Here is a 27,247-nt window from a genome sequence, read left to right on the forward strand (position 1 = left end):
GTCCAGGCTCCCCTAGAACTCCAGACCCTGATCAAACATCCCCATTTCTTCTGTCCTTGCCAAAAGACACTCCCGGCAGACTCCACTGCGACTCTCCACAGAGTCTTCGCTGTTGTTTTTAACAGGAAAGAAACAGAACACTCTTCTGCCTGACTGCTGTTAAATTCCCACTTCTGAGGGTTTTCTCCCACTCGTACGCAGGCTTCTACAGGCCATGGAATGTACTCTAAGCAAGACGTGTGTGCACACGTGAGGAAAATGCCCAGGTGTGTTGCGGCGGCGCATATTTTGCGTGCAAATTATAATCGCATACCACTGGGCAGTGCTACATTTTATTTTTAACAAAAGCCCTGCCCTCAGACCTAAGGTCCCACACACAAACACACACTTTAGATGGTAATGCTTTTCCCCCCAGTCAATTCAAAATGGGATTCGCCAGCCCCACTGCATTTGAGGTCCCACTTCATTATTCTGAATGGAGCCTGGGATTTCTGCCCCAAAGTCCTGCTCTAACGGTACCATTACCACTTAGGTGTTTGGAACAACAAAAAAAGAATGACTGGGCAGAGGTAATTACTCAGCTGAACTGGCTGCTCTTTTATATACTCATTATGTGCTCTGTCATTGAGCTGTGCTCCCTTCTTCATCATCCGTAAGAACAGGAGAGTCCTGCTGGGTCAGGCTAAAAGCCCATCTGGTCCAGCATCTTGTTCTCAACAGTGGCCAGCCAGATGCCCCAATGGGAAGCCTGCAAGCAGGGCCCATGCACTCTCCACTTGGGATGCTCAGCAGCTGGCATTCAGAGGTATGCTGCCACTGATAGCTTTATCCTCCATGAATGTGTCTAATCCTCTTTTAAACCCATCCAAGTTGGTGGGCATCACTGCCTCTGGTGGGAGTAAATTCCATAGTTTAATGCTGTGTTGTGTGAAAAAGTCCTGCCTTTTGTCTGCCCTGAATCTTCCAACTTTCAGCTTCATTGAATGTCCACGAGTTCTAGTACAATGAAAGAGGGAGAAAAACGCCTCTCCGTTTACTTTCACCACGCCATGTATAAGTTTATACACCTCCATCATGTCTCCTCTCACTTGCCTTTTTTTCTAAACTGAAAAGCCCCAAATGTTGTAACCTTTGTTTTGTTTTGTTTTAACTTTTTTTTTCTTTTAATTTTCAGGAAAATAACTCGTACATCCATTGAGAGTAAGGGGTAAACAACACATATATAAAACAAGGTTTCCTGCACTTTAATATACAAGCAAATAATCACTTATTATTATTTGGTCACCTTTATAAATTCCATAAATTTTGAAAAGCCTTGGGAACCTTGTTTTTATTGTCTGCTACATTAGCATATGTAATGAAGCTCCCACACTCTGCCACAAAGGAATTTTTACATTTCTGTCCTTTCACCACCTTTAGCTTCTGCAACAATTTCTCTATTAAGGCTAATTGCCAGACCTTGCTATGCCACAATGAAATAGACATACCTTTTAGATCCTTCCAAAATCATGCTATTAATAACCAGGCTGCAACTAAAATGAACCTAATCAATTGGTTATCCTTTTGTTGTTGTTGTTATATGCCTTCAAGTCGATTACGACTTATGGTGACCCTATGAATCAGTGACCTCCTTAAGGGTCTGGTTTCTATTCAAAAATAGATTTAACAGGGCTAATTCTGGGCTTTTATGTATCACCTGCTTTGTGACTTTTTTCTATTTCTGTGAACACTGTTGTAACCTTTGTGCTCCATCCCCTCGATCAGTTTGGTTGCCCTTTTCTGAGATGAATCCTTTACAACCTTGAATGGTGTGAGGCCAGGTTACTCAAAGGGCCACCTGCACCCATACGAATCTGCGCAGGTCCTGAGATTAGACTCACAGGTCCTACTCTCTGCCCACTCCTTAAGAATAATGATATTGGTGATAGGGATGGGGTTCGCTGCATGGAGTCAATCCACATGCATTTAGATAGTCCGTCATTTCTTTACCGGTCAGTCCTTTTTTTGTTTCCGCTTTCTCTGGTGCTTGCCGATTCAATCTGCTGTGCATTTTTGGGTGATTCGATCCGCAGGGGGTTTTGGGTGTTTTTTTTTGCAAAAATTACATAATTGTTTTCATAAATACTTATGTAAATGACAGCATTCCACATAGTTTTTTGGCGGCGGAGAAAACACTGCATAATTTTTAGGTCACTTACATGAATGATCACAGTGTTCCACATGGTTTTTTGGTGGAGGGGAAAAACATTGTGAAAAAATAATTATTAAAAAAATACATAAAATAGGGGGAGGATTTCGGGGGGGGGAAATATTGCTGATTGCAGTTGCAGCCGCAAAATCCATGCCAATTACAGCCACGGCCCACCACAAGAGATCAGCGCTGCTCCGAAGGGATAGTGAACTAGCAAATTCAGTCGGGATCCAGTACCAGGTTCGATTTTGTCAGGTATTCTCCCCCATCCCTAATTGGCAAGTACCAGAAAGGGCCTTTTCAGTGCTGGTCTCACATCTTTGGAACTCCTTCCTGCAAAAAAACATTTTTAGCTCCTTCTCCAGTATCTCTTAAGCAGATTTCTAAACACTTGGTGGTGGTGTTCCGCTTAGTTTTTTAGTGGTAGCTTTATGCTGGCTTCATGTTCGTTGTTGAATATCCTGGCTTCTTTTCAATGTTTGCTTTAGGATATTGCACTTATTGATGTAAGCTGCCTGCCTAAAAAGCAGGACATAAATACATCAAACACAAACCTACTTTGCAGGGCTGTTGTGAAGATAAAGGGAGGAGCAGAGCCAGCTCCACCATTAGGTAAAGTGAGGCAGCTGCCTGAGAAGCCAGATGTTGGGGTGGCGAAAGGAGCCCCACGGCTGTTCCTCCTAAGCCTCCTAGCCATTCCCTTCTTGTCCTGAGCCCCCTAACCTGCAGCCTCAGGTGTAGAGAAAGACCTTGTCTCTGTCCCTAGTGCTGAAGGAAGATTCATCTGCTGGCTTAGTTGGCTTCTGTACACAGAATGGACAGGGTACACCATCTTGTTCCTTGCCTCAAGCCGCAAAATATCTTGGGCTGGCTCTAGAGGGATGGGAAGAGAATTGTTTAAGCAGCCTTTTGCAGTGGTGGCTGGTGCCCATTGAAACTGGTGGGGCAGAAGGCAGGGAGCCCAAAGAGAAGGTGGAGCCAGAGCCAAATGGCAGGCAGCGCCAATTCATTCTAATGTTGTCCTCATTTCTGCCCTGCCATGTTCTTCAAGGGCAATACTGAGACTAAACGGACGTTAGTGTCATCTCCTGGACTTGAGCACTTGTAAGGAGAAGATAGGCAGGTGGGGGCTTTCTGAGGGCAGACTGAGGTTGGTGGGGCAGTGCCATAAATTCCCCCTAATAGACCAGTCCCCACTGAGCCTCCAGCTCCTTGGAGGAAAGGCAAGATATAAATGTGGCAATGATGATGAAGATAATATGAATACTATCATCATCATGGGGGGGTGCTATTTACTGGACCATCAGTAAATCTCTTGCTAGCTCAGTCCTCCGGCGTTGAGATCTAATGCATAAACAAGTCACGGCACTTTTTGCTAAATGGACTAAAGGAATGGAAAGCAGAGGGAAAGAGTGGAATGCAAGTTCCCCTCTGACTCCCTGCCAGCTTATGCCAACCGCCTATGTGGGAAACAGATTGTTCCTACAGCCTTCCTATAGCTAAGCTCATGGATGACCTGTTGAGATGGTATAAGAACCAGCAGTGTAGTTGCAAATTCAGAAGTGCAGGGTCCTGTCATGATAGTCACAGCCATGCCCCCCCCTTTTGCTGCTGGGTTGAGAATGAGATCCTTGTTAATGCCTTCTCACACAACAACTGACGTCCCTAGGAGCCAATCAGCACGAAAGGGGAGAGTGTTAGCTTCTGAGAAGAGTCTTCTCAGCGGCTGATTCACCTCCTATCACTCTGATTGCCTCCAATCAGCAGGAAGGGACAGGAAAGCATGTTAGAGGCCTCTTCTCAGTAGCTGACACACTCTCCTTTCATGCTGATTGGCTTGTAGGATGCTGGAGACATAGGGACCCTGCTCCCGAAAAAGTAAGGGGTCTAAGACCCCCTACACCCTGGACGACTGCACCCCTATAGTGAGGACTGTCCCTTGTTTCAGTATAGGTATGGATATGTGAGCTCAGAAACTACAAGAGGGAGCGAGCTGCTTTGGATTTCCAGTGAAGGTTGCTTGCTGCTCCTCCCTCCTTGCCTCTGGGCTCCTGTGACGACTCGCAGAAATTCAGTGGGTGTAGCTTTCCCTTCCATGGAGACTCAAGCACGGAGCGCGAAGAGTCGTTGTGGATTTCAGCCTGCCCTGCAGCTGTTTAAAGGAACAGGTGTCCGATCAAGAAAGAAAAAAGGCATCAGACTTACGGAAAGAGGCGGGGGTGCTCGTTTCCCGTCCAGAAACGTCCGGCTGTCTCTAGGATCCAGGGGGCGCCCTCTAGGGCAGTGCCCGGGAGTGGCTCGAAGGGGTGGGATCTGGGGCTGGGCGGGACACGTGAGGCTGCTGCTTTGCAAACTTTGCAGACTTCAGCCAGGACCGAGAGCGGGTGGGTTGCTCCTTTCATCGCCGTTCCAAACGTTGCAAAGCAAAGTGCCGCTTTTGCGGTTGATGCACTCTCGCCAGCAGCCATTCAGCCGGCGGCTCCGTTCTTCCACCTAATCCTGTCTCGTGTGTCTCTTTGCGGGTGGCGGCAGCTTCGGATCCGTGTCAAGGCAGGTCGTGGGGATGTCGGCCGCAGACGAGAACGGCTTGCTGCACCGCCCTTTCAAGCTGATCGCCCTGCTCTGTGCCTTCATCGCGCTCGCCCTGGATGTGGCCGCTCTCCTGAGCCCCGCCTGGGTCACGTCGGAACGCTACTCCCGCTCCCTCTGGGAGGCTTGTAGGCAAGCCCCGGATGCCTGGGAGTGCGACTCCACCCTCCAGACTGGTAAGGGGGCCCGGGAAGAGCAGAAATCGAGGGTGGGCTGCTGCTGGAGGCATGCATAGGATAGGGACCAGAAAGAGATACTTGTGGCGCCTTAAAGACTAAAAAATATTTTTGTGTAGGCTGCCTTTCCCCACCAAATGGAGTTTAATGGCTTAAGCTCTTGTGGACTAGAATCTACTTCATCAAATTTATTTATTTATTACATTTATATACCGCCCCATAGCCAAAGCTCTCTGGGTGGTTTAGAACAATTAAAAACATTAAAAACAAATATACAAATTTTAAAACACACACACACACAAAAACAATTTAAAAACACAATTTGATTTTTTTAAAAAACACATGCTAAAATGCCTGGGAGAAGAGGAAAGTCTTGACCTGGTGCTGAAAAGATAACAGTGTGCATGAAGTGTTGTCCTAAATTGTAGGGATGGATAGGGCATGCCAGATATACTGAGAGAAAGGCTGTGTCCACCAGGCTGTCCCTGTGAACTTCCTAGAGATACCTGCCTGGCCTCCACGGGAAACGGGAAAACTAGGTTTGCTAGATGGACCTTTGCTCCAGTCCATCCAGCCGGGCTTCTGCCATGTTAAAGCTTCTCTCAGTTTCTCATTTTTCCAGTCTGAAATTCATCTCTCCACATTTCTGCAGCAATTGGCAATTCTTTTACAAAAGAAATCCTCATGAAAATTCCTCTGCGTTTTAGTGTGAATTGCTTCTCATACCTTTTTATTTGGTATGTGGTTTTGTCTAAGGTAGACATTCTTGTAAGCAGTTTTCCCTAAAATAATGGAATGGTGTATGTTGTTTTCACTAGTATATGCGGTTTTGTGTGCACTTTCCCCTAATACATGCCCTTTTGTAGGCAGTCTTTGGTTGGGGAGCTGTATTGTGAGCGGCAGAGATGTGCCCGTTTGAAGGATGACTGTGTTTTGCTTCGCACAGGGGTTTGAGAAGCGTGAATTAGGTCGTTTCTTGTTTTAAATGCAAACAGAATCACATTTCTGCCAGATCCCTAGTTGACGTACGTGTGTGTGTGATTTTAAGGTTCCCAATCCACCTTCGCCGCTGTGATATGCATACATATAATGTCAGTAGTGAGGCCAAAGAGAAATATAGGGCCAGCCCTACCATTAGACAATCTCCTCAGGCAGCAGATACGGGGGGCACCCCCCACTCCTCCTCAGCTCCCCAGTTATTCCCCTCTGTTGAGAACCACAGCTGCATGTGCCAAAGATATACCCCCTAAACTAGCCTCCTGTCAACAGGGTACCCTGAGGGATGCTGTCGCATTGCCAATGCTGAAGTAAGATTTCGGCTGCCAGTTTAGTCAGCTTCCACATACGGAACTGGGGACCACTATCTTGTCTTTTGCTTCAGGCAGCAAAAGGTGCTGGGCCGCCCCCAGAGGAAATGGATTGCAAAAAGTTCAGACTGTGATAATCGGGTTAAGGCAGGAGCGGGCGGAGACGAAGCGCTGCTTATTTCACAGCAGGGACGACAACGGGGTCCTCCCCACCAGTCGGCTGAGTGCCAAATAAACAAGCTTTTCTCTGAGAGAAATCTTCCAAATAAGCTTAGCAGACGAAGAAGCAATTTCCTTCATCATCATCACCTTTATATCCTCCCTTTCCTCCAAGCAGCTCAGGATGGCATACAAACATGGTTCTCCCCCTCCCAATTTTATCCTCATCACAACCCTGTGAGGTAGGTTAGGCTGAACTGGCCCAAGATCACCCAATGAGTTTCATGACCAAGTGGGGATTTTAAGCCTTGTCTCCCAGGTCCCAGTCCAACACTCTGACCACTACACCACACTGGATGTACAGCTAAGGGTCAAACTGCCAGGTTAATTTTGAAAAATTCCAAAGTCCCTTTATGACGGACGATCCAAATGTTGTGAGCAAGCTTCTGAGTCCCCTAGGGCTCTTCATCAGGTTGGAGGTTAAGCAGAGCGGGAGAGGGAGGGATAAATGGTGAAAAAAGAGCTGGCTTGGAATTGAAGGTGTAACGTCTGCATTGGTCCAAAATTATTTTTTGTTGTATAGACAAAGAAGGGATATGGCTAGGTGGGGTTTGTCATAAAGAGTCTGTGCGCTTCAGAATTTACAAGCACTGACAGTGCAATCTTAAATGTGGCTGCTCTGAAGTAAGCCAGTTAGAGCTGCCCTCAGGTAAGTGTATGCAGGATTGCAGCCTAAATGTATGCAAAATCATTACAGTATAGTGACCATTCCCAAACTAGCATTGTTGAATAGAACACGATGGTAAGTGAAGTAAAATGGGTAGTGGGATCAAATCCCATTTGCTACTGTGACTCCTGGACACTTAGTTAGTGATTGATTGATTGATTGATTGATTGAATTTCTTAGTCGCCCATCTGGCTGGCTATCCAGCCACTCTGGGCGACATACAAAATAAGCATACAGATACAATAAACATTAAAAATCTGGACACAAGATAATAAAATATGAAGAGATGTTGATGATGCATTTTGTACTGGCTTGGGAGGTGCAATGAACTCACCCCTGTTTTTATTACTCTGTGCCTTTAACAGCTGCATGGCAGGCTGAAATTTAACAGACATGCTTATCCCTGACACACACATTTCGGGAACAGCGCTTCACCTGGTAAATTTCTGCCTGCTATTATGGGCCTCCCATGGGGGCCAGAAGAGGATGCTAATCTGAGTTTGTTAATTAATTCCTTCATACTTTTACATGCTAATCTGAGTGTCTTAATTAAGCTTCCAAGCAGGTACAAACCCTTTTACTATCTCTTAGAAAGACACATTAACTAAGGGGGGGGAAGGAAGTAACTTTACTATATTTTAATTTATTATTTCATGCCTGTCCCACCTTTCCTGCAAGGAGTTCAGGATGGCATACATGGTTGTCCCCATGCAATGCCTCCCCATATTATTCTCATAACAATCCTGTGAGTTAGACGAGACCTGTCCTCCCCTATGACGTTGTCTGTCAACAGTCATTAGCCATGTGGCTAAATGGAAACCTTCATTTTCAGAGGTGGTGCATTGCTGAGTATCAGTTGCAGGGGGAGCAAACAGTGAGTGAGACCCCCCGTGCTCCTGGAGGCATTGACCCAGATGAGTTATTTTTATGTTCTTCTGCTTGTTATATAGCTAAATAGAGCCTCCATGTACAGGGGCAGTATATCTGTGCATGCCAGGGTTCTTTGAGAGAAATATCAGGGGAAGGCTGTGTCTACCAGGCTCTCCATGTGTGCTTCCTCAAGACATCTGCCCAGCCTCCATGGGAAACAGGAAACTGGGCCTGCTGGATGGACCTTTGGTCTGATCCAGCAGGGCTTCTAGAATGTTAAAGGTGTTGGGAAGATTGCTAAAGGCGGGGGGCGGGGGAATGGGAGGCAGCCATACTCTTTTTTTAAGATTTGTTTGTTTTTCTTTGCAAAGGGTGCTAGAGTTCTGCCTTGCTCTAGGAGCTGGCCTCCTCATCCCGAGATGCTGGGAACAGATGGGGAGGATGTTGGCTCTGGTTGCTCATCTCTAAGTGGAATGCTCTGCCCTACTCTTTTTTTGTTTGTGTTTTATTGCTTTTTGCATTTCAGGGCTGCTCATGTCACTGACACTGAAAATGGCTTTTGGAGCTAAGCCCATGGGTTGGGGAGGCGGGCTGTGAAATGACTTTGGGGGGGGTGAAGGCTACGATATTCTGCATACGCTCAGAGCTGCTGCTTCTGAGGTGCCACAGCTGAGCAGAGGCAATGAATGATCTGGGGGGCCTTCCAGATGTCATTTTTACTGTGCCTGCATGATGATTTGTGCTTGTGATTGGGGTGGTTATACGCCTTCCGTTTTCAATACAGCTTGAGCCTGCAAAAGTTGTGGGGTGGGCATACTGCGTGTCCAATCGGTGCATGTCCTGTAGCTTCCTGTTGGAATCCTTTTCATAACTTTTCATGCCACAAACGTTTTTGGGGGAGGGAGGATTGTCCCACTTTTGTTGCGCAAGAGCGCCCCTCCGGAGCTGTTCCTCCTCATCCTGACATAATGTAGTAACGTTGGGGAAACATAGCAGAACAACTAATAAAGCAGATGTCTGGAAGAGAGAGGCGGAGGAACCGCCTTTTATGGAACCAGACCATTGGCACATCTCACCCAGTATTGTCCACACTGACTGGCAGTGGCTGACCAGGTTTTCAGAAAGTTGACGTCCCCAGCGCTATCTGGAGATGCCGGGGCTTGAACCTGCAACCTTTTGCAGGCAGAGCATGTGCACAGCTGCTGAGCTATGGCCGTTTCCAATCATCGATCCATCTGCTGTTGGCAGCTGGAAGACAAATGTGTCCTACCTAGGGTGGAAGGACAGCTGGGGAGGACAAGAGAGAAGGATTTCTGAGTGGGTGCAGCCCAGTTATGGACCACCTTGACCTGTGAATGGCAGGGGCCCTAGGGTCAGGGCCTGACTCCAGTCTCAGATAAAGCCTTAGGCGATCTGGCTGTGTGAGTGATAGTACGTAGGCTGACCCTGCCGAAGGGTCTGGGTTAAAGGGAAGATGTGCTTGGTGGGAACTGAAGTAAATCTGGGTTTGCCGAGACTGTAAACAAGTCTCCATTGCAGCAGTTTCCAGGGATTATGACTGCTGGCAGCTTTCCCCAGTTTGGACTGTCTTCTTGGAACTCTGAAGCGCTGTTGCAAATGGCTTGCTTCTGTGTTAAAAATTCCTTTCCAAAAAAGCAGGAAGGGCTGAAAGGTGGGAACCCTGGAACAGATAAGACAGATTTATTTCATTTGATCCCTTGTTGCTTTTTTCATGGCAGCCCACACTTCCCCGCTCTTCTTTTTATTTTCCTCATATTTTCTTCTGTAAGGTAGGCTAGACGGAAAGAGATGGAGAGTGAGTGGCCCAAGGTTACCAAGTGCAGAGGGATTTGAATCTGTTTCTCCTTAGTTCTAGTCTAATGTTCTAACTACTACACAACATCAGTTCTTGGAGGCCACAAAAAAGAGTGCTCTGGTATCCTATCCCAACCCCCTCTGGGGCCTGGTCTGCCAGCTCATTCAACTCCAGAAATGTCCATGCAGCCTTCAAGGGTAGCCCCATGTACATGTAGACCCATGTAGCCTAGCCTCTCTAAGTTAAAGAGGCATGAATGGTGGCTGGTGGGTGTGGATTTCCTAGAAAAGGACACAGCCTGTTCATCACATAGATGAAAGTGAATCTTGGCTTTTGCCTGTGCAGTGTAAACTGGATTGAGGACCCAGGAATACCTGAAAGCTAAGTGTGAGCAGCCTCATTATCCCGACTGTCTTCAAGCAGCATGCTGCTCCTCCCCTGTCCCTAGCTTATAGCTCTCCGTTTGGTCAGGTTTTAATCTACACAGAGATTTCTGCAATTCAAACTTCTGTAAGAAAAGTCTGTTCTTCTCTGCTGCCAAGTGGGAAACAGACCTTTTCAGTCTCCTCTTGAATTAAAAAAAAATGCAAGCAGCTTGAGAAAGAGAACAAGGTTTGGTGCTTTCCTCTGCTGCAACTTCTGTTTTCTTGGAAGGAGCTCTGGAGACACAATAGCCAGGACTGCAGGCGCTGGGGGAGGCAGCTGTAGTCCTAGCTGCAAAGGCATTTTTCTTTTTCTTTTTTTGTAAGCAGCTTATTCAAGCATGCAAATTGGAAACGGTGGGGGAGGAGAGCTGAACATTTGTCTCGCGTGTGGAGAGCTCTTTAGTCTTTGCCTGGGGAGTAACAGATGGGTGGCGTTTGCTACACGGGCTGCATTCTCTAGAGCTCAGACCTGTGATTTATGTTGAGCTTCAGCTGACCACCTGCTTGCTTGCCAGAGACTTCTGCCATCTTCTGCCCAAACCCTCAGCTTGAGGAGTGGGAGACTTTGTAGAATAGGGCTTCCAGTACACCCTACCCATGGATATCCACATGGGGTGATTTGGGGGGCAAAGGGAGCACTTGCCCTTGCCCTGGATGAAGCATAATCCCCCAATTCCCAGTTTTCTTTTTCTTTTTTAAAAAAAAGAAATACAACATTTTCGCATTTGTAGAACTAGAGATATGAGGTGAAATGTGCAGGCCCTGTTCTCCTTTGTTTTGTGAGGCCCTTGCTTGCTCCCACCTTTCAGTTATGTTTGTTTGGAATATTTACTTTCCCGCCCCACCCTGCAAAAATTCCTGTGGACACCCATGACACTACCCCATCCCTCCACTCTGTAACGGGAGGCTGCCCAGTTGGCGAGGGCCTGTGACAGGGCCTTTCCACCAGTGGCTCTATTGGTGGAATGCACTCCCTGGTGAGATGCGTCGGTCTCCATCTTGATTGACCTTCAGGAGGAACTGGGAAACATTCCTCTTTACCCAGGCATTTGATGAGCTTGCTAGATGGAAGAAGGTTTTATTTGCAACTGTTTTTAGAACGGTTTGAGTTGTTTTTAGAATGCTGCTTTGTTGTTGTTAAAATGTTTTGTTGCAAATGTGTTTGCCACCCTGGGATCCTTCAGGAGGAAGGGTGGGAAAGAATCATAATAATATTTACACTATACATTTTGCTGTCTGAGGTGTAACAGCAAATGGAGCTCACACACCCACTCAAGGTGAACTGCATAAGACCGAAGGCTGCTCAGACTAAGAATTTAAGATGAGTCTTGCTGGATCAGGCCACTGTCCCATCTCCTCCAGCATGTTCTCACAGTGGCCAACCAGATGCCCATGGGAAGTTACTTTGTACCTCTCTCCGTCCCTGGCAGTAAAAACATTAATAACAATAAATTTTATTTATTTATTTATTAAATTTATATCCTACCCTTCCTCCTAGAACAAAAAATCTACCACTTGCCCCTTGGCGGCCAAAATTAGCTCCCTGTCTAACAGTAGGACTGGTTCCGCGAGGAGGAACTACTTTAGAATTGTATTCTCTTCTGCTTCACCGGCTGGGGATGAAGGGGATCCTCTCTGGCTCCTGGCTCCCCCCCCCCGTTTTCTTTATAGAGCAGATTGGGAGTCTCAAGCTATTTTGCTAATGGACCCTCGTGGTGAGGTTCGTTATTTAATGCTTTCAAGGTGCTACACAGAATGCAGGAGAACAGGTTGCTGCTCCCAATCCAAACTTTGGCACAGGGAAACAGCAGAGGGAGGGAAGGGGAGTCATGATGTAAGGTGGGAAAATGTCTGAAGCAGAAACTTTTTTGTTTCATAACTTAATTATGAAGAATGAACAGATGCCAATTGCAGATAAATACTAGGCAAGCTTGGCCAGTTCAAGGTTTTTAGCTTTGTTTACTAATAAACATGCTAAATTGGATCCCTCTCTAGGAAAATTGGATTTTCTAATGCAAACTGAAAATTGTCCAATGCAAATTGCCCTAACTTGCACAGGATTTTTTATTTATTTATTAAATCTAATTCAAAACTTTCCAGGAAACCCATATCGTTGGAGGGGAGGCAGGAGTAATATTGATCATCATAATCACAGAATAATATGCAGTTATTTCCTACTTCATCTTAGTTGCAGTAGGGCATGGAAAGTAGGGGGTTGTTGTGCCAAACGCTTCATAAAAACAATGGGTTTTGAAGAGGCATTTGAAGAGATCGCCTCATGTAGGTGTTCTGCAAGGCAGTTCAAATGGGACAGAAGGGGTAAAGGGAAGAGCCATAGATAACTTTAGCAGCAGAGCATCTGCTTGGCAGGCAGAAGGTCATAGGCTCAGTCCTCAGCATCTACAGTTGGGATGGGAGAGACCCGTATGAAATCCAGGAGAGCTGCTGCCAGTCAGTGTCCAGGAGAGCTGCTACCAGTCAGTGTGGGCAATACTGAGCTAGATAAACCAATGGTGCCTATTGGAGGGGGAAGGAGACTTTTGGACAACTGAAGAGCTGGAACAGTGAAGATAATGAGTAGTGATGTGTCAAATACCCAGTTTGACAATTTCCCCCTTGCCACGTATTTATTTATTTATTTATATCCTGCCCTTCCAGTAGGAGCTCAGGGCGGCAAATAAAAACCCTGAAAACACTCTAAAGCACCATAAAAATAGACTTTAAAATATATTAAAGCAAAACATCTTTAAAGACAATTTAAAGCAAACCGTCTTTAAAAACGTCTGTTTAAAAAAAAGCCTTTAAAACATCTTAAAAAGCAATTCCAACACAGACTGGGATAAGGTCTCTGCTTGACTTGTTATCCCACAGGGGATAAAGCCCAAACATCTAGGCCAAATCATGACTGCCTATACTTGGTTCTTTGTCCCTGCAGCAGGGATAAATAAACTGCATTAAATGTTTAAAAATCTAGCATTTCTACCCATCCCTGATGAGAAAACTCCACCTTTTCCCTCCAGAGTCCAGAGTCTAGCTGCCTCTTCCTTTGACACAAAGGACTCCCTGTTCTTTAAATCACTTCTGGCAAGCAAGAACCGTTCTGTTTATTCCAGTTAACAGCGGGGACCTCTTCTGCAGATCTTGGCTCAGTTAGGGCCTGATGTGTCCTGGTAAGCTTTGCAGCTGGTGGTGGAACCCCTGAGTCCTCCCAGCTGTGCCAGGAACAGGATGGTGAGGATTGGCAGTTCTGTATGGTGGCAATGTTTTTAAAAAGTTCTGTGCTGACAGTTCATGGGAGCCCCCTCCTATTAGAAATGCAGATCGGGGTATGCTCAGTACATCTTCTTCAAAGGAGAGACAATTTCCAACACTGTTATCTTTTTGGCGCCAGGTCAAGACTTCTCTCCTAGGCATTTTAGCATGTGTTTTTAAATTGTTTTTAAAAATGTGTTTTTAAATCTGTATATTTGTTTTTAATGTTTTTAATTGTTGTAAACCGCCCAGAGAGCTTTGGCTATGGGGCGGTATACAAATGTAATAAATAAATAAATAAATTTGGGGAAGATGTGATGGTGGGGCTGGAAGGACTGCAGCAGTTGTTATGTAAACAAGGTGCAGTTGTCAGCTCAGCCTGCCTGAGTTCTGGAATCGGGGAGAACTGCAAAGAAGCCCAGCCCTTTTCTCCGTGTCCCTGCAGATGTCCCTAAAGTTAAACCCTCCGCTTGTGGCCCCATTGGACTTGGACGTAATTAATTGCTGACGAAGTCCTTCTGTTGTCACAATAGGCGGATAGTGAAAGGGCCAGTCGTTCCAGATGTTTCACTCCTTTGCTTCTGCGAACAAGCCAAACCCGGCCAAGAATCATTCCCATCCCAAGATAGGCTTTCTGCATGTGTCTGGTTAGAAAGCTGACCTTATTCATTCCCTGATTTGGCCTCTCTCTCTTGTCTTGACGATTACGCTGGGAATATGCCAGTAGGGAAATGACTTTGGTCCCAAGTAAAAATATACCCCTGGAATAGTTGGCTGATGCTGAGGGCTGTGTGTATTCTGTTTTCTGCCATCGTCCTCTTCTGTGGTCTCTATAAATCATGCGCCGCAGAAGCAGAAATATGCAAATTTCCTGAATTTGCATATTTTTGCATTTCCTACTCATGGTGGGGGGTGGAGGGAGCAGACAGCAAGCAGCTGTGCGGGGCACTGAAAACCTGCTCTTTGAATCTTGTTCAATCACCTTCTGCCTTCTGAGATTCACTGGGCGTTGTTTGCATGCTATCAAAGTTATTTTCATAGCCACACGGGCTAGAAGTTTGGGTTTCCCCCCTCTTTGTTTGTCTGTTTAATTGGGATTCTCCAGAAGTGCCCAATTTCATGCTTATTTCTTGAATATCATCACAGGATGTGCATTGCTATAGCTCTGCAAGTTCTTATTTTATCTCCCAAATACTTATTTTGAAGAATTTTACTAAGGCTTGCAACTGAATGATCCGAAAGGGGGGTTGGTTGTAATAATATTTAAAGACTGAGATTCCCACACACAAAACCCAGCAGCCCTTTGGCTGATGATGAATGGGAACAGAGCAGTCTACCCTTCATCAGCTCTGCAGTCCCAGGACAGCTGGTAGTTAAAGTGGGGGGGGGGGAGCAGCTGCTGCTTCTCTGGCCGATGGGTAGGGTCAGGTTGGTCTTCTCTACAAAGCAGGCAGGAAGACAGGAAGCTGCCTTATATCAAGTCAGGCCATTGGTCCTTCTAGCTCAGTATTATCTACACTGACTGGCAGCAGCTCCTCATACAAAGCATTTGGGGAAAACTCAGATGTAGAGTCCCATTAATGGACAAGGCTCAAAGGCAGAGTATCCACTTCTCACACAGAAGGCCCCAGGTTCAATTCCCCAATATCTTCAGGTTGGATTGGGAATGTTCTCTGTCTGAAACCCCGCAGAGCCGCTGCCAGTCAGTCACCACTGAGTTACTGCTCTGCCTGCCGCAGGGGGCGAAATCTCCTAGTAGCCTCTAGGTCCCTGGCCAATGGAAAAGGCCAGAGGATGCTTCAGCATTCTGGTCCCAGGGAAATAAGAATGCAGAGCAGCCTTTTTAGATGAGTTCAAGGCCTATCTAGCCCTGCAGTCTATTTCCAAAGAGCACCCAGACGGATGCCCCTGGGAAGTTTAGAAGCAAGGAAGGCGATGGTCCTGTCCCTCAATTTGATCCCCAGCATCGAAGGTTTGCTGTCTCTCCAAACATAGAAGTTCCATTTTCAGCTCTTTGGACCAAGCTGGGATGATCATGAGAGAGTCCAGGTGATCTGGTACTTAAATGATCTGTGATTGCCCTTGAACAATGCAAAATTATGAGGGTCTGGGGTGGGGTGGGATACCCCCATGAACGTCATGGGTTTGGCAAGGCTGTTGGCTCCATCTTTTTTACCTTGTGCCATTAAGAGCCAGTGTGGTATAATAGTGTTGGACTAGGAGCTGAGAGACCAGGGTTCGAATCCCAACTCAGCCATGAAGCTCACTGGGTGATCTTGGCCCAGCCACTGTCTCTTGGCCTAACCTACTCACAGAGTTGTTGTGAGGCTGAAATGAGGAGGGGGAGAGCCATGTACGCCACTTTGAGCTCCTTGGAGGAAAGGTGGGATATAAATGTGATAAATAAATACTAATAAATAGGACATGGGAGATACAAACCCGGCTGGAAACTTCCGCTCTGCTAGAATAAGCAATTAGTTCTCTCTCCATTTCCAGTATTCAGGCTGTAAGTTTATTTTAAAGTCTGTTTTTATGATGTTTTAAAGTGTTTTTAGGGCTTTTGTTTGCTGCCCTGGGCTCCTGCTGGGAGGAAGGGCGGGATATAAATCAAATAAGAAAGAAAGAAAGAAAGGCCAATGCTTATGTAGCCAAAATGGCACAACCCATACACAGGAGGGGGAGGCATCAGGAACTTGGGGGAGCCCCAAGGTTTACAAAAGTAAAGGGGTAAAAACCTCTTTAACACCCCCTCCCGTGGTGGTGATGAGACCCCAAAACAGTGGCAGCGTAATACCCACTGATGGTTGCATGATATTGGAAGAGGAGTGGAAAGCGGGTTGGGGTGGGATGGCTGCCATCCACACTGCAACATTTTGTTGCAGGTCCCACTTTGCTTCCCCTAGACGGGAGGTGGGGAACCTTTTCCAGCCCGAGACCGCATACCCTTCTGGGAAACCTTCCAGGGAAACATGAAGTAGTGGGTGGGGCCAAGGGTAACAGTGGGTGGAGCAACACAGATAAGTTTCACCTTTGTACAGTAGGCTACTTTCTGTACACACACTCTCACACCCCTCTGTCCTCTGCCCAGGCAATCAAGGGTCGACAGCAGAGTTTAAGGACACATTCCAGCCAGGCATACACACTCAAGGAGGATGCCAGGCAGGGCTGGTGAGGGGTGTGGCCTGCAGAGAGCCCCAAGGGCCAGATGGAAAGGTCTGAAGGGCCGCATTTGGTGCCCAGGCCTGAGATGCCCCAGCCCTGTCCTAGACTTAATGATCCTTGAATTCCAACCTCACGTTTATTTTTGGGCTCAAGGGGTCAGTGAAATGAGCTAATAAGCAAAACCAGCAAACCTTGGCAAGGCCAGAGTTCTTGATGCTTGTGTCGTTCATCCCATATGTGGGTCTATTAAAAAGTGCTGGGCGGCTATGAAGTGGGTGGAAGCAGGGTGAGGCGGGGGCAGCATAGTTCAAGCACCCTGTGATAACTTGTTTGAACCTTGACTATGTAAACTAGGCTTTGTTTTGGGACAGGGACTTCCACGGATGACTTCTTCATCCAAACAAAACTGGCAGCAAGTAGAAACCTATGCTGCTAGTCTTCCAGTATGTGAGGAATTGAGCTGGCCATTGCTTGCCTTTCCAGCTGGCTACATGTTGCTAAGACCCTTTGGGGGTGTTCTGTGGACTCACTTCCAACGATGCATACTGATTCCCTGTTGCTTGACTGCTGTGGGCTCTTTCCATTTGGCTGCACCACCATGCACCTGAAACAACAATCGGCAGAAAGCGGTACAGGCCAAAGAAAGGGAGAGGAAATAAAGAGCAGCGCCCAGACCATTTGGAGCTCGCTGTCCTACCTCAGGTGGCTCACAGGGAGAGCAGCTGCAAGTTAACAGGGGCAGCCCAGAATCCGAGACCCCGTCTGCATCATACATTTAAAGCAATATCATATCACTTTAAAGAGTTGTGGCTTCCCCTGCAGAATCCTGGGAAGTGTAGTTTGTTAAGGGTGCTGAGAGCTGTTAGGAGACCCCTCTTCTCCTCACACAACTGCAGTTTCCAGAGGTCCCAGGGAAGAGGGATTGACTGTTAAACAACTCGGGAAATTATATCTCTGGAAACTGTTTCACTCTGGGCAGGATGTCTTGGCAGAGCTAGAGTAAATGCCTGTACCTGCGAACGGTTTTGCACATCTACACAAGGCAGAATTTTTTGCAGCTCATTGGTTTTCAGGAAGCTGTGTTGAGAAGCTGAGTTGGTAGACAGATTCCCGAGCATAGACTGCCGGAGCTTTGTGAAAACAACAGAATCTTAAGGCACACTAAAATTTAATACCATAAATCTGCTGGCTGTTAAGGAGCCACAAGACTGTTTTTGTTGTTGTTTTGCTGAGACAGACTAATATAACTACCTCTCTGCCAGCCCAGGATTTATGGGATCCATAAATGTTATATCTCGCAAAACCAGAATCTTCAACTGTTTTCAGAGAGGTGGCTCCTAGCGCTTATAATAATTGCTCGTCTGCTGTAGCATACTGATGACATTGCAATTGATGGAAGGCATGTAGCTTGATGGTAGAGCATCTACTTTGCACACAGAAGGTCTCAGGTTCAATCCCCGGCATCTCCAGGCACCGATGAGAAAGAACTCTTGAAATCCTGGGGAACTGCTGCCAGTCAGTGCAGACAGTACTGAGCTAGGTGGACCGATGGTCTGACTCAGTACAAGGCAGCTTCCTATGCTCTTGATTTTCCACGCTATTGGGGATATTGCACTTTTTTGTTATGTTCATCCCTCTATGTTCTTCTGTCTGTACCAGTGCAGAAACATAGATGTAGTAGGTGGGAAAGGTCCACATTCACTATAATCTTTGCAGCGGGTGCCATTTCATCCTCCCTTTTAAAAACGGGTACTTTAATTAGTGCTGAAATGCTTTTCTGGCTAAATATATATATATATATATATTGGTGAAATATCCGGTGTGGAACCTCCGTGGCTTGCTTGGCCAACTTTGATAGGTAGGCAGGACAGCCCACCTGTCAATCACCTGACATCATTACGATGTAAACTTATTTATTTATTTATTAAATTTACATCCTGCCTTTCCTCCCAAAGGAGCCCAGAGTGGCAAACAACAATTTAACAGGAGCAAAAAGAAAAGCATTCTAAAAACAGTTTTAAAACTTTCCAAAACACAGTTAGTTTAAAAGCATTCTAATTCACAGTTACAGTTTAAAAAATATTCTTCCATCCATAGAAAAACCCCTATAACCCTAATTTTAAAAAATGATTGGGGGGGGGCTTTTCCAGTCGCCACCATTTTGACAAGGGTAGTAGTGGTAGTGCTGGTGATCAGGAAGGAGTTTTAAAACTGTTTTCTGAAAAGAGTGATAAAATGTCACCGACCACAAACGTTATATAGTGAATGTGTGCTGAACTGTGATAGGTTCATCTGCTTGATACATCACTGCTCACATCAAATCCTGGGCTTTTTGAAAGATGGGAAGAGTAAGCGCTAAGGGCTCCTACCCCTGCGGAGATTGTGCAACTCTTTCGTTCCTCTAAAACAAGACTGACTTTCTGCAGTCTGAGAAAAGACGGAAGAACCATAGGGAGAATACAGGAAGGCAATGACTGGATGGTAGTGTCATGTGGATGCCCTATAATACAAATGAGTGAATGAAGCGTGGCAATTCCACACTAAATGCCTAATGTGGAAACAGCTTCACATTCCCTTGCAGTGAGCCAGTGTGATGTTGGGGTTGGAGTGTTAGGCTAAGACCTGGGAGGCGAGAGTCCACTTCCCTGCTCAGGCATAAAGCTCATGGGGTGATGTTGGGCTGCTCACTGTCTCTCATCCTAACCTACCTCACAGGGTTGTTGTGAGGATCGAAAAGGGGGAGGAGGAGAACTGTGTACACCCACCTGGAGTCCTTGGAGGAAAGGTGGGATATAAATGTAACTATAAATAAAAACATAAATAAATAAATTGCTGCTGAATGGCAAACATGCCATGGCGTTGACATCGTTCTGCTGCGTCTTAGTAACCAGGATTGAAATGATCTAAGAGAGGGATGGGGAACCCCTGGACCAGGGGGCCAAATGCAACCCTCCTGGCCTCTCTATCTGGCCCTTGGGACTCTCCTCGAGCCCCACCCCTTCCCGAGCCATACCCCTGCACCCTCTCCAAGCATTTTTACCAGGCTGGAACGCATCCTCGAACCCTGATCATGCCTTTTGCCTGCCTGGATGGAGGATAGAGGGGTGTGGGTGAATGGGTGTAGAAATTAGTCTTCAGTACAAAGCGCAAAGTCACATTTATAATTCTGCACACTTTTCCCTTGCCTTGCCTGCTATTTGCATGTGGCCCCTGGAAGGCTGCTCAGAAAGGCATGTGGCCCTCAGGCTGAAAAAGGTTTCCCACTCCAGATCTACAATGACATTTGTATACGTATCTAGATTTCTTGGGTGGCTGGATGAAACCCTCTTCCCTGTTGATAGTGCTCTGAGGTTCCTCTCACATCTGTTTCCTTTTTTCCCCTTCCCTCCCCCAGACTGGCAAGTCGCTACTCTGGTGTTGATCCTAACTGCAGCCACCGTCACTCTCTTGTCATTCCTCCTCTCTCTGATTTCCTTCTGCCTGGGTACCTACAAGCGCTATTACCGGGTTGTCGCCATCCTCCTTTTTGCCGCTGGTATGTATCCTCTCTTCCCCAGTCCCTGCGTCTGTAAATATTATCAAATGTTAGTTATTTTCCTGGACCAAATCTTTTAAATGACTTTATTCCCCCCTGATTTCATTGAAACCGAAAGAAGGCGGTCTGAATGTTAAAAAAAAAATCAGAAATATAGATGGCTGTTCTTTAGAAAAACATTTAAAATGATATGAAACAACTGTGCAAAATGCTTCCATATATCTTATCTGTTTCACATAGAAACGACTGTACAGATCAATATCCAAATTGTATTTATGTTTTCCCTGGTAAACGTTGTTGTTCTTCACAGTCTCTTAAAAGGATGTGTTCAAGTAACGTTGAAATCTCCGCAGATTTCCAATTGTTTCGTTCACCGTTCTTTTAACACTGGGCCAGTTCATGTGTCACAGTAAATCATGGTTAATGGTTTACCATGAACATGCAAATGGCTCCTGCATTGCTCCTGTCCTACTTCACATTCACACTATACATTTATTCCACTGTTATTCCACTTGAAACAGTCATGGCTTTCCCCAAAGAATCTTGGGAAGTGTAGTTTCTGAAGGGTACTGAGAGTTGTTAGGAGACTCCTATTCTCCTCAGAGAGCTATTAATTCCCCCGGTGGTTTAACAATCAGTCCCCTTTGCCAGGGAACTCTGGGAATTGCAGGTCTGTGAGGTGAACAGGGGTCTCCTAACAACTCTCAGCACCCTTCACAAACTATACTTCCCAGGATTCTTTGGGGGAAGCCATGACTGTTTCAAGTGGAGAAACAGTACAACAAATGTACAGTGTGAAATGAAGCCCTAGTAGAAGCAACAAATTAGGATTCTTGGATTAGCACTATGTCTGAACTAGAGATTGTGGCTTCTTTTACTTAAACCTTGATTGGTAAGCCAAGAAAAAACCTTGGCTTGCCATTCTGGTTTGTTTGGAGCTAAATAAACCACAGTCTCCTGTTTGGATGTAATGCAAAGTCAGGGTTCATTGTTTGTTGCTGCTAGGGGAGGAGTGAAGCAAGAACCATATGTGCTATCATTTATTGTGATGTCCGAATGCAGTCACTGTGGCTTAGAATCCCTTACTGTCTCACCATCATTTTTTGCTGCTGTCAAAAAATGCCATACAAGTTCTTGATGAGCTGCCTAATATGTCCTTTCAGGTAATCCAAGCAATGTCAGTCAAAGGCCCATAGATAAGGCATAGCCAATGGCTGTCCTTTTCATTTTTGCACCAGATTAATTTGGCCTAAGATAAACATTGTAACAAACTAGTTAATGTAGAAGCAAGAAGGTGGTGGACCTGGGGATCTGTCATCCCTGCCCTTCTCCTTTTCTCCATAGAGTTGCAAATGAATCCCCATGTAGAGTTCACGCAACAAGCGTCTTTTACTGATTTAACTTTGGGTTTTTAACGTACACCTTTTTTTTGTTGCATTGATCCAGTGGTTCTTCAAGTCTGTGCCTTAATCCTCTACCCAATCAAATTCATCGATAGTAGCATGCTGAAGATCTACCATGAGTTCAACTGGGGCTACGGCTTAGGCTGGGGCTCCGCCATCTTCATGTTGGGCGCTGCCATCCTTTACTGCTTGCGCACGGATGTGTACGAAGATGCCTACTACTGAGGTGGGCAAATGGAGTTGGACTGGATTATCAGATGGCTGGGACCAGATTGGTACGTGGGAGAGAGAGAGATGAAGTGGCGAAAGGAGTGGTGTGGATTGGCACATTTGGTCCTTCCAGATGTGCACTTCATCTTGGCAGGATGCTGGCTGATTCCTTGGAAAAGGAAGATCCGAAGATCTCAGGTTGGATCCTCTTTGAAGACTTAGAGGAACAAAAACTATAAATGAGCTGTACTTCTGAGCAGAATAACTACCTTAAGATTTTTCTTATATATTTTTTCCATGCAGGAAAGGTTGTCTTTATTTTTAAAGAGAACAACTCTCTATGGGGAAGTGGGACTTGATTTGCCTTTATTTTGAAGTGTCCAAAACACACACACACCTTTATCACAAAGGAAGCTGGGAGGCGGGGGAATGTAGAGTGAACTTGAACTGGATCTGTAAACATACCCGTGGTAAATCCTCTTGATCCTGGGAAGCCAGAACTGTACAGAGACTGGTTTTGTTGGTAGTGATTGTAGTCCTTGCTCTGTGCAGGAAGTGTGTGGGTTTGTGTGGCTGCAGAGATGAATAAACCAACCTATCAAAATAAGATTGTCACGCTGCATGCTTTTTGTGTGTACGTATGTGAAAGCTTTGAACAGCTCAGCATTCCCGAGAGACTTGTGCAGGGATTGGAGTTGAAAAGGTCAGGGTTGGGGTGTGCGTGTGTGAGAGTGGGAACAGTGTGGTGTATTGTGTAGGTGATGAACAGCCATATTACATTGATTGAAATCAGTGAGGAAACTCAGCATGTGTTAAAATAGTGGTGGAGCAAATGCCCCTTGCTCACCTGATGCTGCATTGGGAAGTCTTATTGCCAGATAAATCCCTCCATATCATGAAATCTGAGTGTGACACAGGATTCAAAGAAACTATCCCTGCGTTTGCTGCAGTATGGATCATCTGCAACAGTACTGTTAAAAAAAACCCACATCCTAACCCACCTTTACCTAGCCTGCTGCCCTTCAAATGTTTTACTCTACAATTCCCATCATGCGAGACCATTGGCCGTGATGCTGACGGGGGCTGAAGGGAGTTGTAGTCTAAAACCTCTGGATGGAAAAGGCTGCTGACACCTACCTACCAAACGAGTGTTTCTGTTCTTCTGAAAAAATGTTCTGTGTCACTCTGGAGTTCGCTTTCCTATCAGCAGTGCGTTATCTCTCAGTACATCATTTCAAAGTATTGCTTCCAATTGCTGCTCTTTGAAATGAGCTCTGCACAACCACAAGCTGTCAGGAAACATACCAGAGAATGTATAAAAGCAGAGGAAGGAATAAAGACAATGGTGCCATCGTCTGGCTACGGTCAGGCTCTGCACTGCTGACCACAAAGCCCTAGAGGAGCATTGAGGTGCTTTAAGTATTGAGAAGTTGCCTGTTGAAAGTGGGAGGATGCAGTGATCAGTGCTGCAGTGCCAGATGTTCAAGATTTGCTTTATTGATGCATTTTGTAGATTTAAAGCTTGCCCTATCTACAAGGTACTAGATGCTTTATATATATATATTTGTTGCATTTATAACCCAGCTTTTCCTCCAATGAGCTGAAGGTGGCATACATAGTTCTCCCCCTCCCAATTTTATCCTCATCACAACCCTGTGAGGTAGGTTAGGCTGGGAGATAGTGACTGGCCCAAGGTCACCCAGTGAGCTTCATGGCTAAGTGGGGATTTGAATCCTGGTCTCCCAGATCCTAGTCCAACGCTCTGTTAAACCACACTATGAAACAAGACTGTGGCAACTATAGATCTCTGAAAGTGGTCTAGGGATAGACCACTAGATTGGATTCCCACCCCTTCGTGATCCATTACTGGTGTGAAGTGATGTAAGCCACACTATATCCTGTAAAATGTTCTCCATTTCCTGCCTCTGTTTGGCTGTCTGCTTCATGTACAATACTATTTCTTGTTAAAGAGGCACAACCCTTCCTGGGATTGGTTTGAGCCAGAATTTGTGGTTGTTATATGAACTAAGGCCACATCCACACCATATGTTTACTGCGCATTTGCAGCACATGGCTTCCCCGCAAAGGATCTTGAGAACTTGTTTGTTAAGTGTGCTGGAAAACATTGCTCTGTGAAGGGTTATCTATAGTTTCCAGGACACTTTGGGGAGAAGCCATGTGCTTTAAATAAGTGGTTCCCAAACTTTCTTTCCCAATGACCACTTGACAATTGCTGATGATCTTGGTGGACATAGTTGAATACAACCCATACTTTTTTGTCTTTAACTAGTCTGCTAAGAGGCTAGTATTCTGCATTTTCGTGCTTGCCACCAAAAAGGGGACTTCCTGTCCTTTGTGATCATCATGGAAATAGTGGCTACTAGCCTCTGAATAGGCTAGTGAATAATTTTATAGACTAATAACTGTTGTAGGCTAATATATAAGGCTGGTATAAAATATTTACCTTGCTTCATGAAATGATAAAAAGCCAGTGGCACACAGTAAACTCAGTATACATTTTTCTATATTTGCCTGCAAATGTTATCATGCAGCAGTGTGCTTGGCCACCAACAGATGCCGCTGTGAATTGCAGCTTGACGGCCGACTTGTGAGAGAGCTGTTGGGCCAGCGGAGGAGGGACATGGAGGCAGATGTAAAGGGAGGTGAGTGAATTTGGCAATGGTTAAAGGAAGGGGCGTTGGCAAGCAGAGTGAGCAGGGGTGCAGTCCCTAGTCTTAAATTATTGCACTGGAGTAACATGGGCCCCAACAGGACAGCTTATTTTGAGGTCCTGTAGTGTACAGCCACTGATGCTCTCCATCCTGAGGATTTCTCTGCAGCCTCAGCGACTCTGAGGATGAAACTGGTAATCTGTTTCCGCAACAATAAAGATTCTGTTTTGCCTCCCATCTGGAATGCTGGGCTGGTGAGATTCTGTCTGGGTCGGATTATCCAGCTGTACTTGCATGTTTTTAGCTAAGCTACTGACATTTCAGTCCTTGCTGCTTCTGTGCCCCAGCTTGTATTTCACTGAGATTAAAAAAAAAGGCGGGGAAGTGTTGATTCTTCTGTTGAAGTGTATTTCTGCTTAGCCCATCTGACTGAGGTGTTCTCTGTCTGTGGCTGGAGTGGTGACCCTCAGACCCGGGGGCTGAATGTGGCTCTCCAAGCCTCTCTATCCAGCCCATCAGAGGAATCTCCCCAGGCCATGCCCCATACCAGTCCTGTTTTGCACCCACCTCATCACAAGGTTATTTCAACCCACTTCTCTGTGTCTTTCATGAAGCATGACAATTAGATTGGAACAGTACTCTAGAAAAAGCGTCACCAAAGCCATCCCGGGTGGGAGAAGCAGTTGCTCACATCTTGTCAGTCTGTTTCACGCAACACAATTTAGTGGCGGGCTGTCTGGGGTCAAGGCATGCAAGAACTTCACCATCTCCCTTCTAATACCTAACTCAGCTGCTGAGCGCTGACAGGGACTGCGAGCAAATGCGACCTCTGAAAACAAGAGGGAAGGTATCAGTAACAGCATGCTTGAAGGAGCCCTAAAATCTAGAAATACAATCTTTAGGGTAAAATCCACAGGGGGCAACCCCACACCCACCCCGAACAGAATAACCCAATGAGGACTGAGCACATGTAGTGTTCATAGAAGGACTACCTGGGTTTTTTGGAGGGTGGGTGGGAACAGAAACCCAGGGGGACGGAGAAGGTAATGGAGCACTGTGATGTTCCTGTATTAATGTAAATATGGTAAGTGCTGTTTGTATAGAAGATACATGGTAAGTGGAATGAAAGAGGAGGGGGGAGTAGATGAGCAGTAGAATGCTGGATGATTGGCTGAGCATTTGAATGGCTGAGAGTATAAATGGAAGGTGTTTGGTGGGTTGTTTTGGTGGTGTTTGGAGGTGGGTGTTAGGTGGTGGATGTCAGGAGAGTGTGGAGAAAGAGGGAGTGGGAGTTCTAGTTAATGATAAGTCAAGTATCACAGGAATAGATGAAACCATATGCTTAAGTACCATTAGAAAAGTAATCTTGTTATTTCTGCTATTTAATAAATACTATTTTGGTTTACCGACGCCTGATCCTTGGCTGGGGTTTCACAGACCAGAAGGGAGGGTAAGGTAATTACCAAGGCTGAAGGGCAACAGTAACAAATGGTGGCAGCGGTGAAGAGGAGAATAATAACATTACAAGTATCCAGAGCAACTCCGAGTTATATGAGTTATCTACATTGATACAAGGGGGTTGGGAACAGCATAAGCACGGAGTCACAAAAGTAACCAGACAGAGAGAGGCTCAGACAAAGTCTCTGGGAACATCGGTTATAGGACGTGACTGGTGGTGCTGCCTAGCAAGGGGATCTAGTGAGATCTGTGCTAGAGCGGAGAGAGAAACCATAAAAAAGGACAGTCTGGACTGGTGGGGTCCCTGGTGGTGCCTAGTGAAAGGCAGTAGCCACAAGCAGGTAGGAACCTGACAGGGAGAGCCAGGGAAGGGCGTCACAAGCACTATAGGAGAGGACATAGCCCATAGAGTGACTGAGCAGGAGCACTGCATGCCGTAGAAGAAGACATGGCTACAGTTATGCACAGGCCCTGTCTGCATGGCCACCTTTCATGTTGCCCATTCACAAAGGTAGCAGCTGAGCTGAGAACAATTAGCTAACACAGGACATGCTCAGGCAAGGTCTTGCCAAAACAATTCCCATGTTCTTCCTAATCCTAGATCTTTTACAGTCAGAGTCACAAAAACCTATTTAGTCCAACAGCAAATTCATTAGAATACATTGGAGGGGGGATTATAGCTGTAGGGAAACATGCTGTGAAGCTAAAAACAAACAAAACCCTCCACCCCCCACTGCACTCTACATGGACGTTTCCAAAAGACTGGAAAGTGGAAAGGACTTTTCCCCCTTTCCTATTCTCCAGAACTATCTCTCTTTTCCCCTCCCCTGTCCCTGGCTATAAAATGGCCATGTTTAGGTCTGCCAGGTCTCATGCACTACATAGCACAACTTAGGAAGGTGGGGAGTGTCTTTATCCCTTCATCTGCCCCACCCACCCACCCACCGAAGACAAATATGCCTATGGTGTGCAGATGGAGATTTAGGAGGTGTACATAAAAATTCTTACACACCGCTGCTTCTGTGAAGGAATTGTATCACGAAGCATCCTTTATATACTGAAGAGGTGGGCCTGCCACAAAATGTTGCAGTGTGGAATGCTCCTATTCAGGGTCCCAGGCAGCTGCCACGGCCATTTCCAGAATACTCTCCTCCATTCCACCACCCTGGTTTTCCATTTCCTCCCAGCAGCTAGTGGTTTAACAACCCCCCATCCCAGAGAACTCTGGGAATTGTAGCTCTGTGGGGGAATAGTGGTTTCCTAACAACTCTCAGCACCCTTACAAACTATGGTCC

At 46.0% G+C, this 27,247-nt stretch overlaps 1 protein-coding gene across 1 annotated transcript; it reads left to right on the forward strand.

Moving 5' to 3' along the window:
• The first annotated feature begins 4,507 nt into the window (after positions 1-4,507).
• On the forward strand, positions 4,508-22,436 carry LOC133371374 (transmembrane protein 47-like). Its single transcript, XM_061598740.1, has 3 exons — positions 4,508-4,956; positions 20,069-20,209; positions 21,656-22,436. The coding sequence occupies exons 1-3, from the start codon at positions 4,755-4,757 to the stop codon at positions 21,835-21,837; spliced, it is 525 nt and encodes a 174-aa protein (XP_061454724.1). The 5' UTR covers positions 4,508-4,754; the 3' UTR covers positions 21,838-22,436.
• The last annotated feature ends 4,811 nt before the right edge of the window (positions 22,437-27,247 follow it).

The sequence above is a fragment of the Rhineura floridana genome, chromosome 16, assembly GCF_030035675.1.
Source record: "Rhineura floridana isolate rRhiFlo1 chromosome 16, rRhiFlo1.hap2, whole genome shotgun sequence".
In the NCBI taxonomy this organism is placed as follows: domain Eukaryota; kingdom Metazoa; phylum Chordata; class Lepidosauria; order Squamata; family Rhineuridae; genus Rhineura; species Rhineura floridana.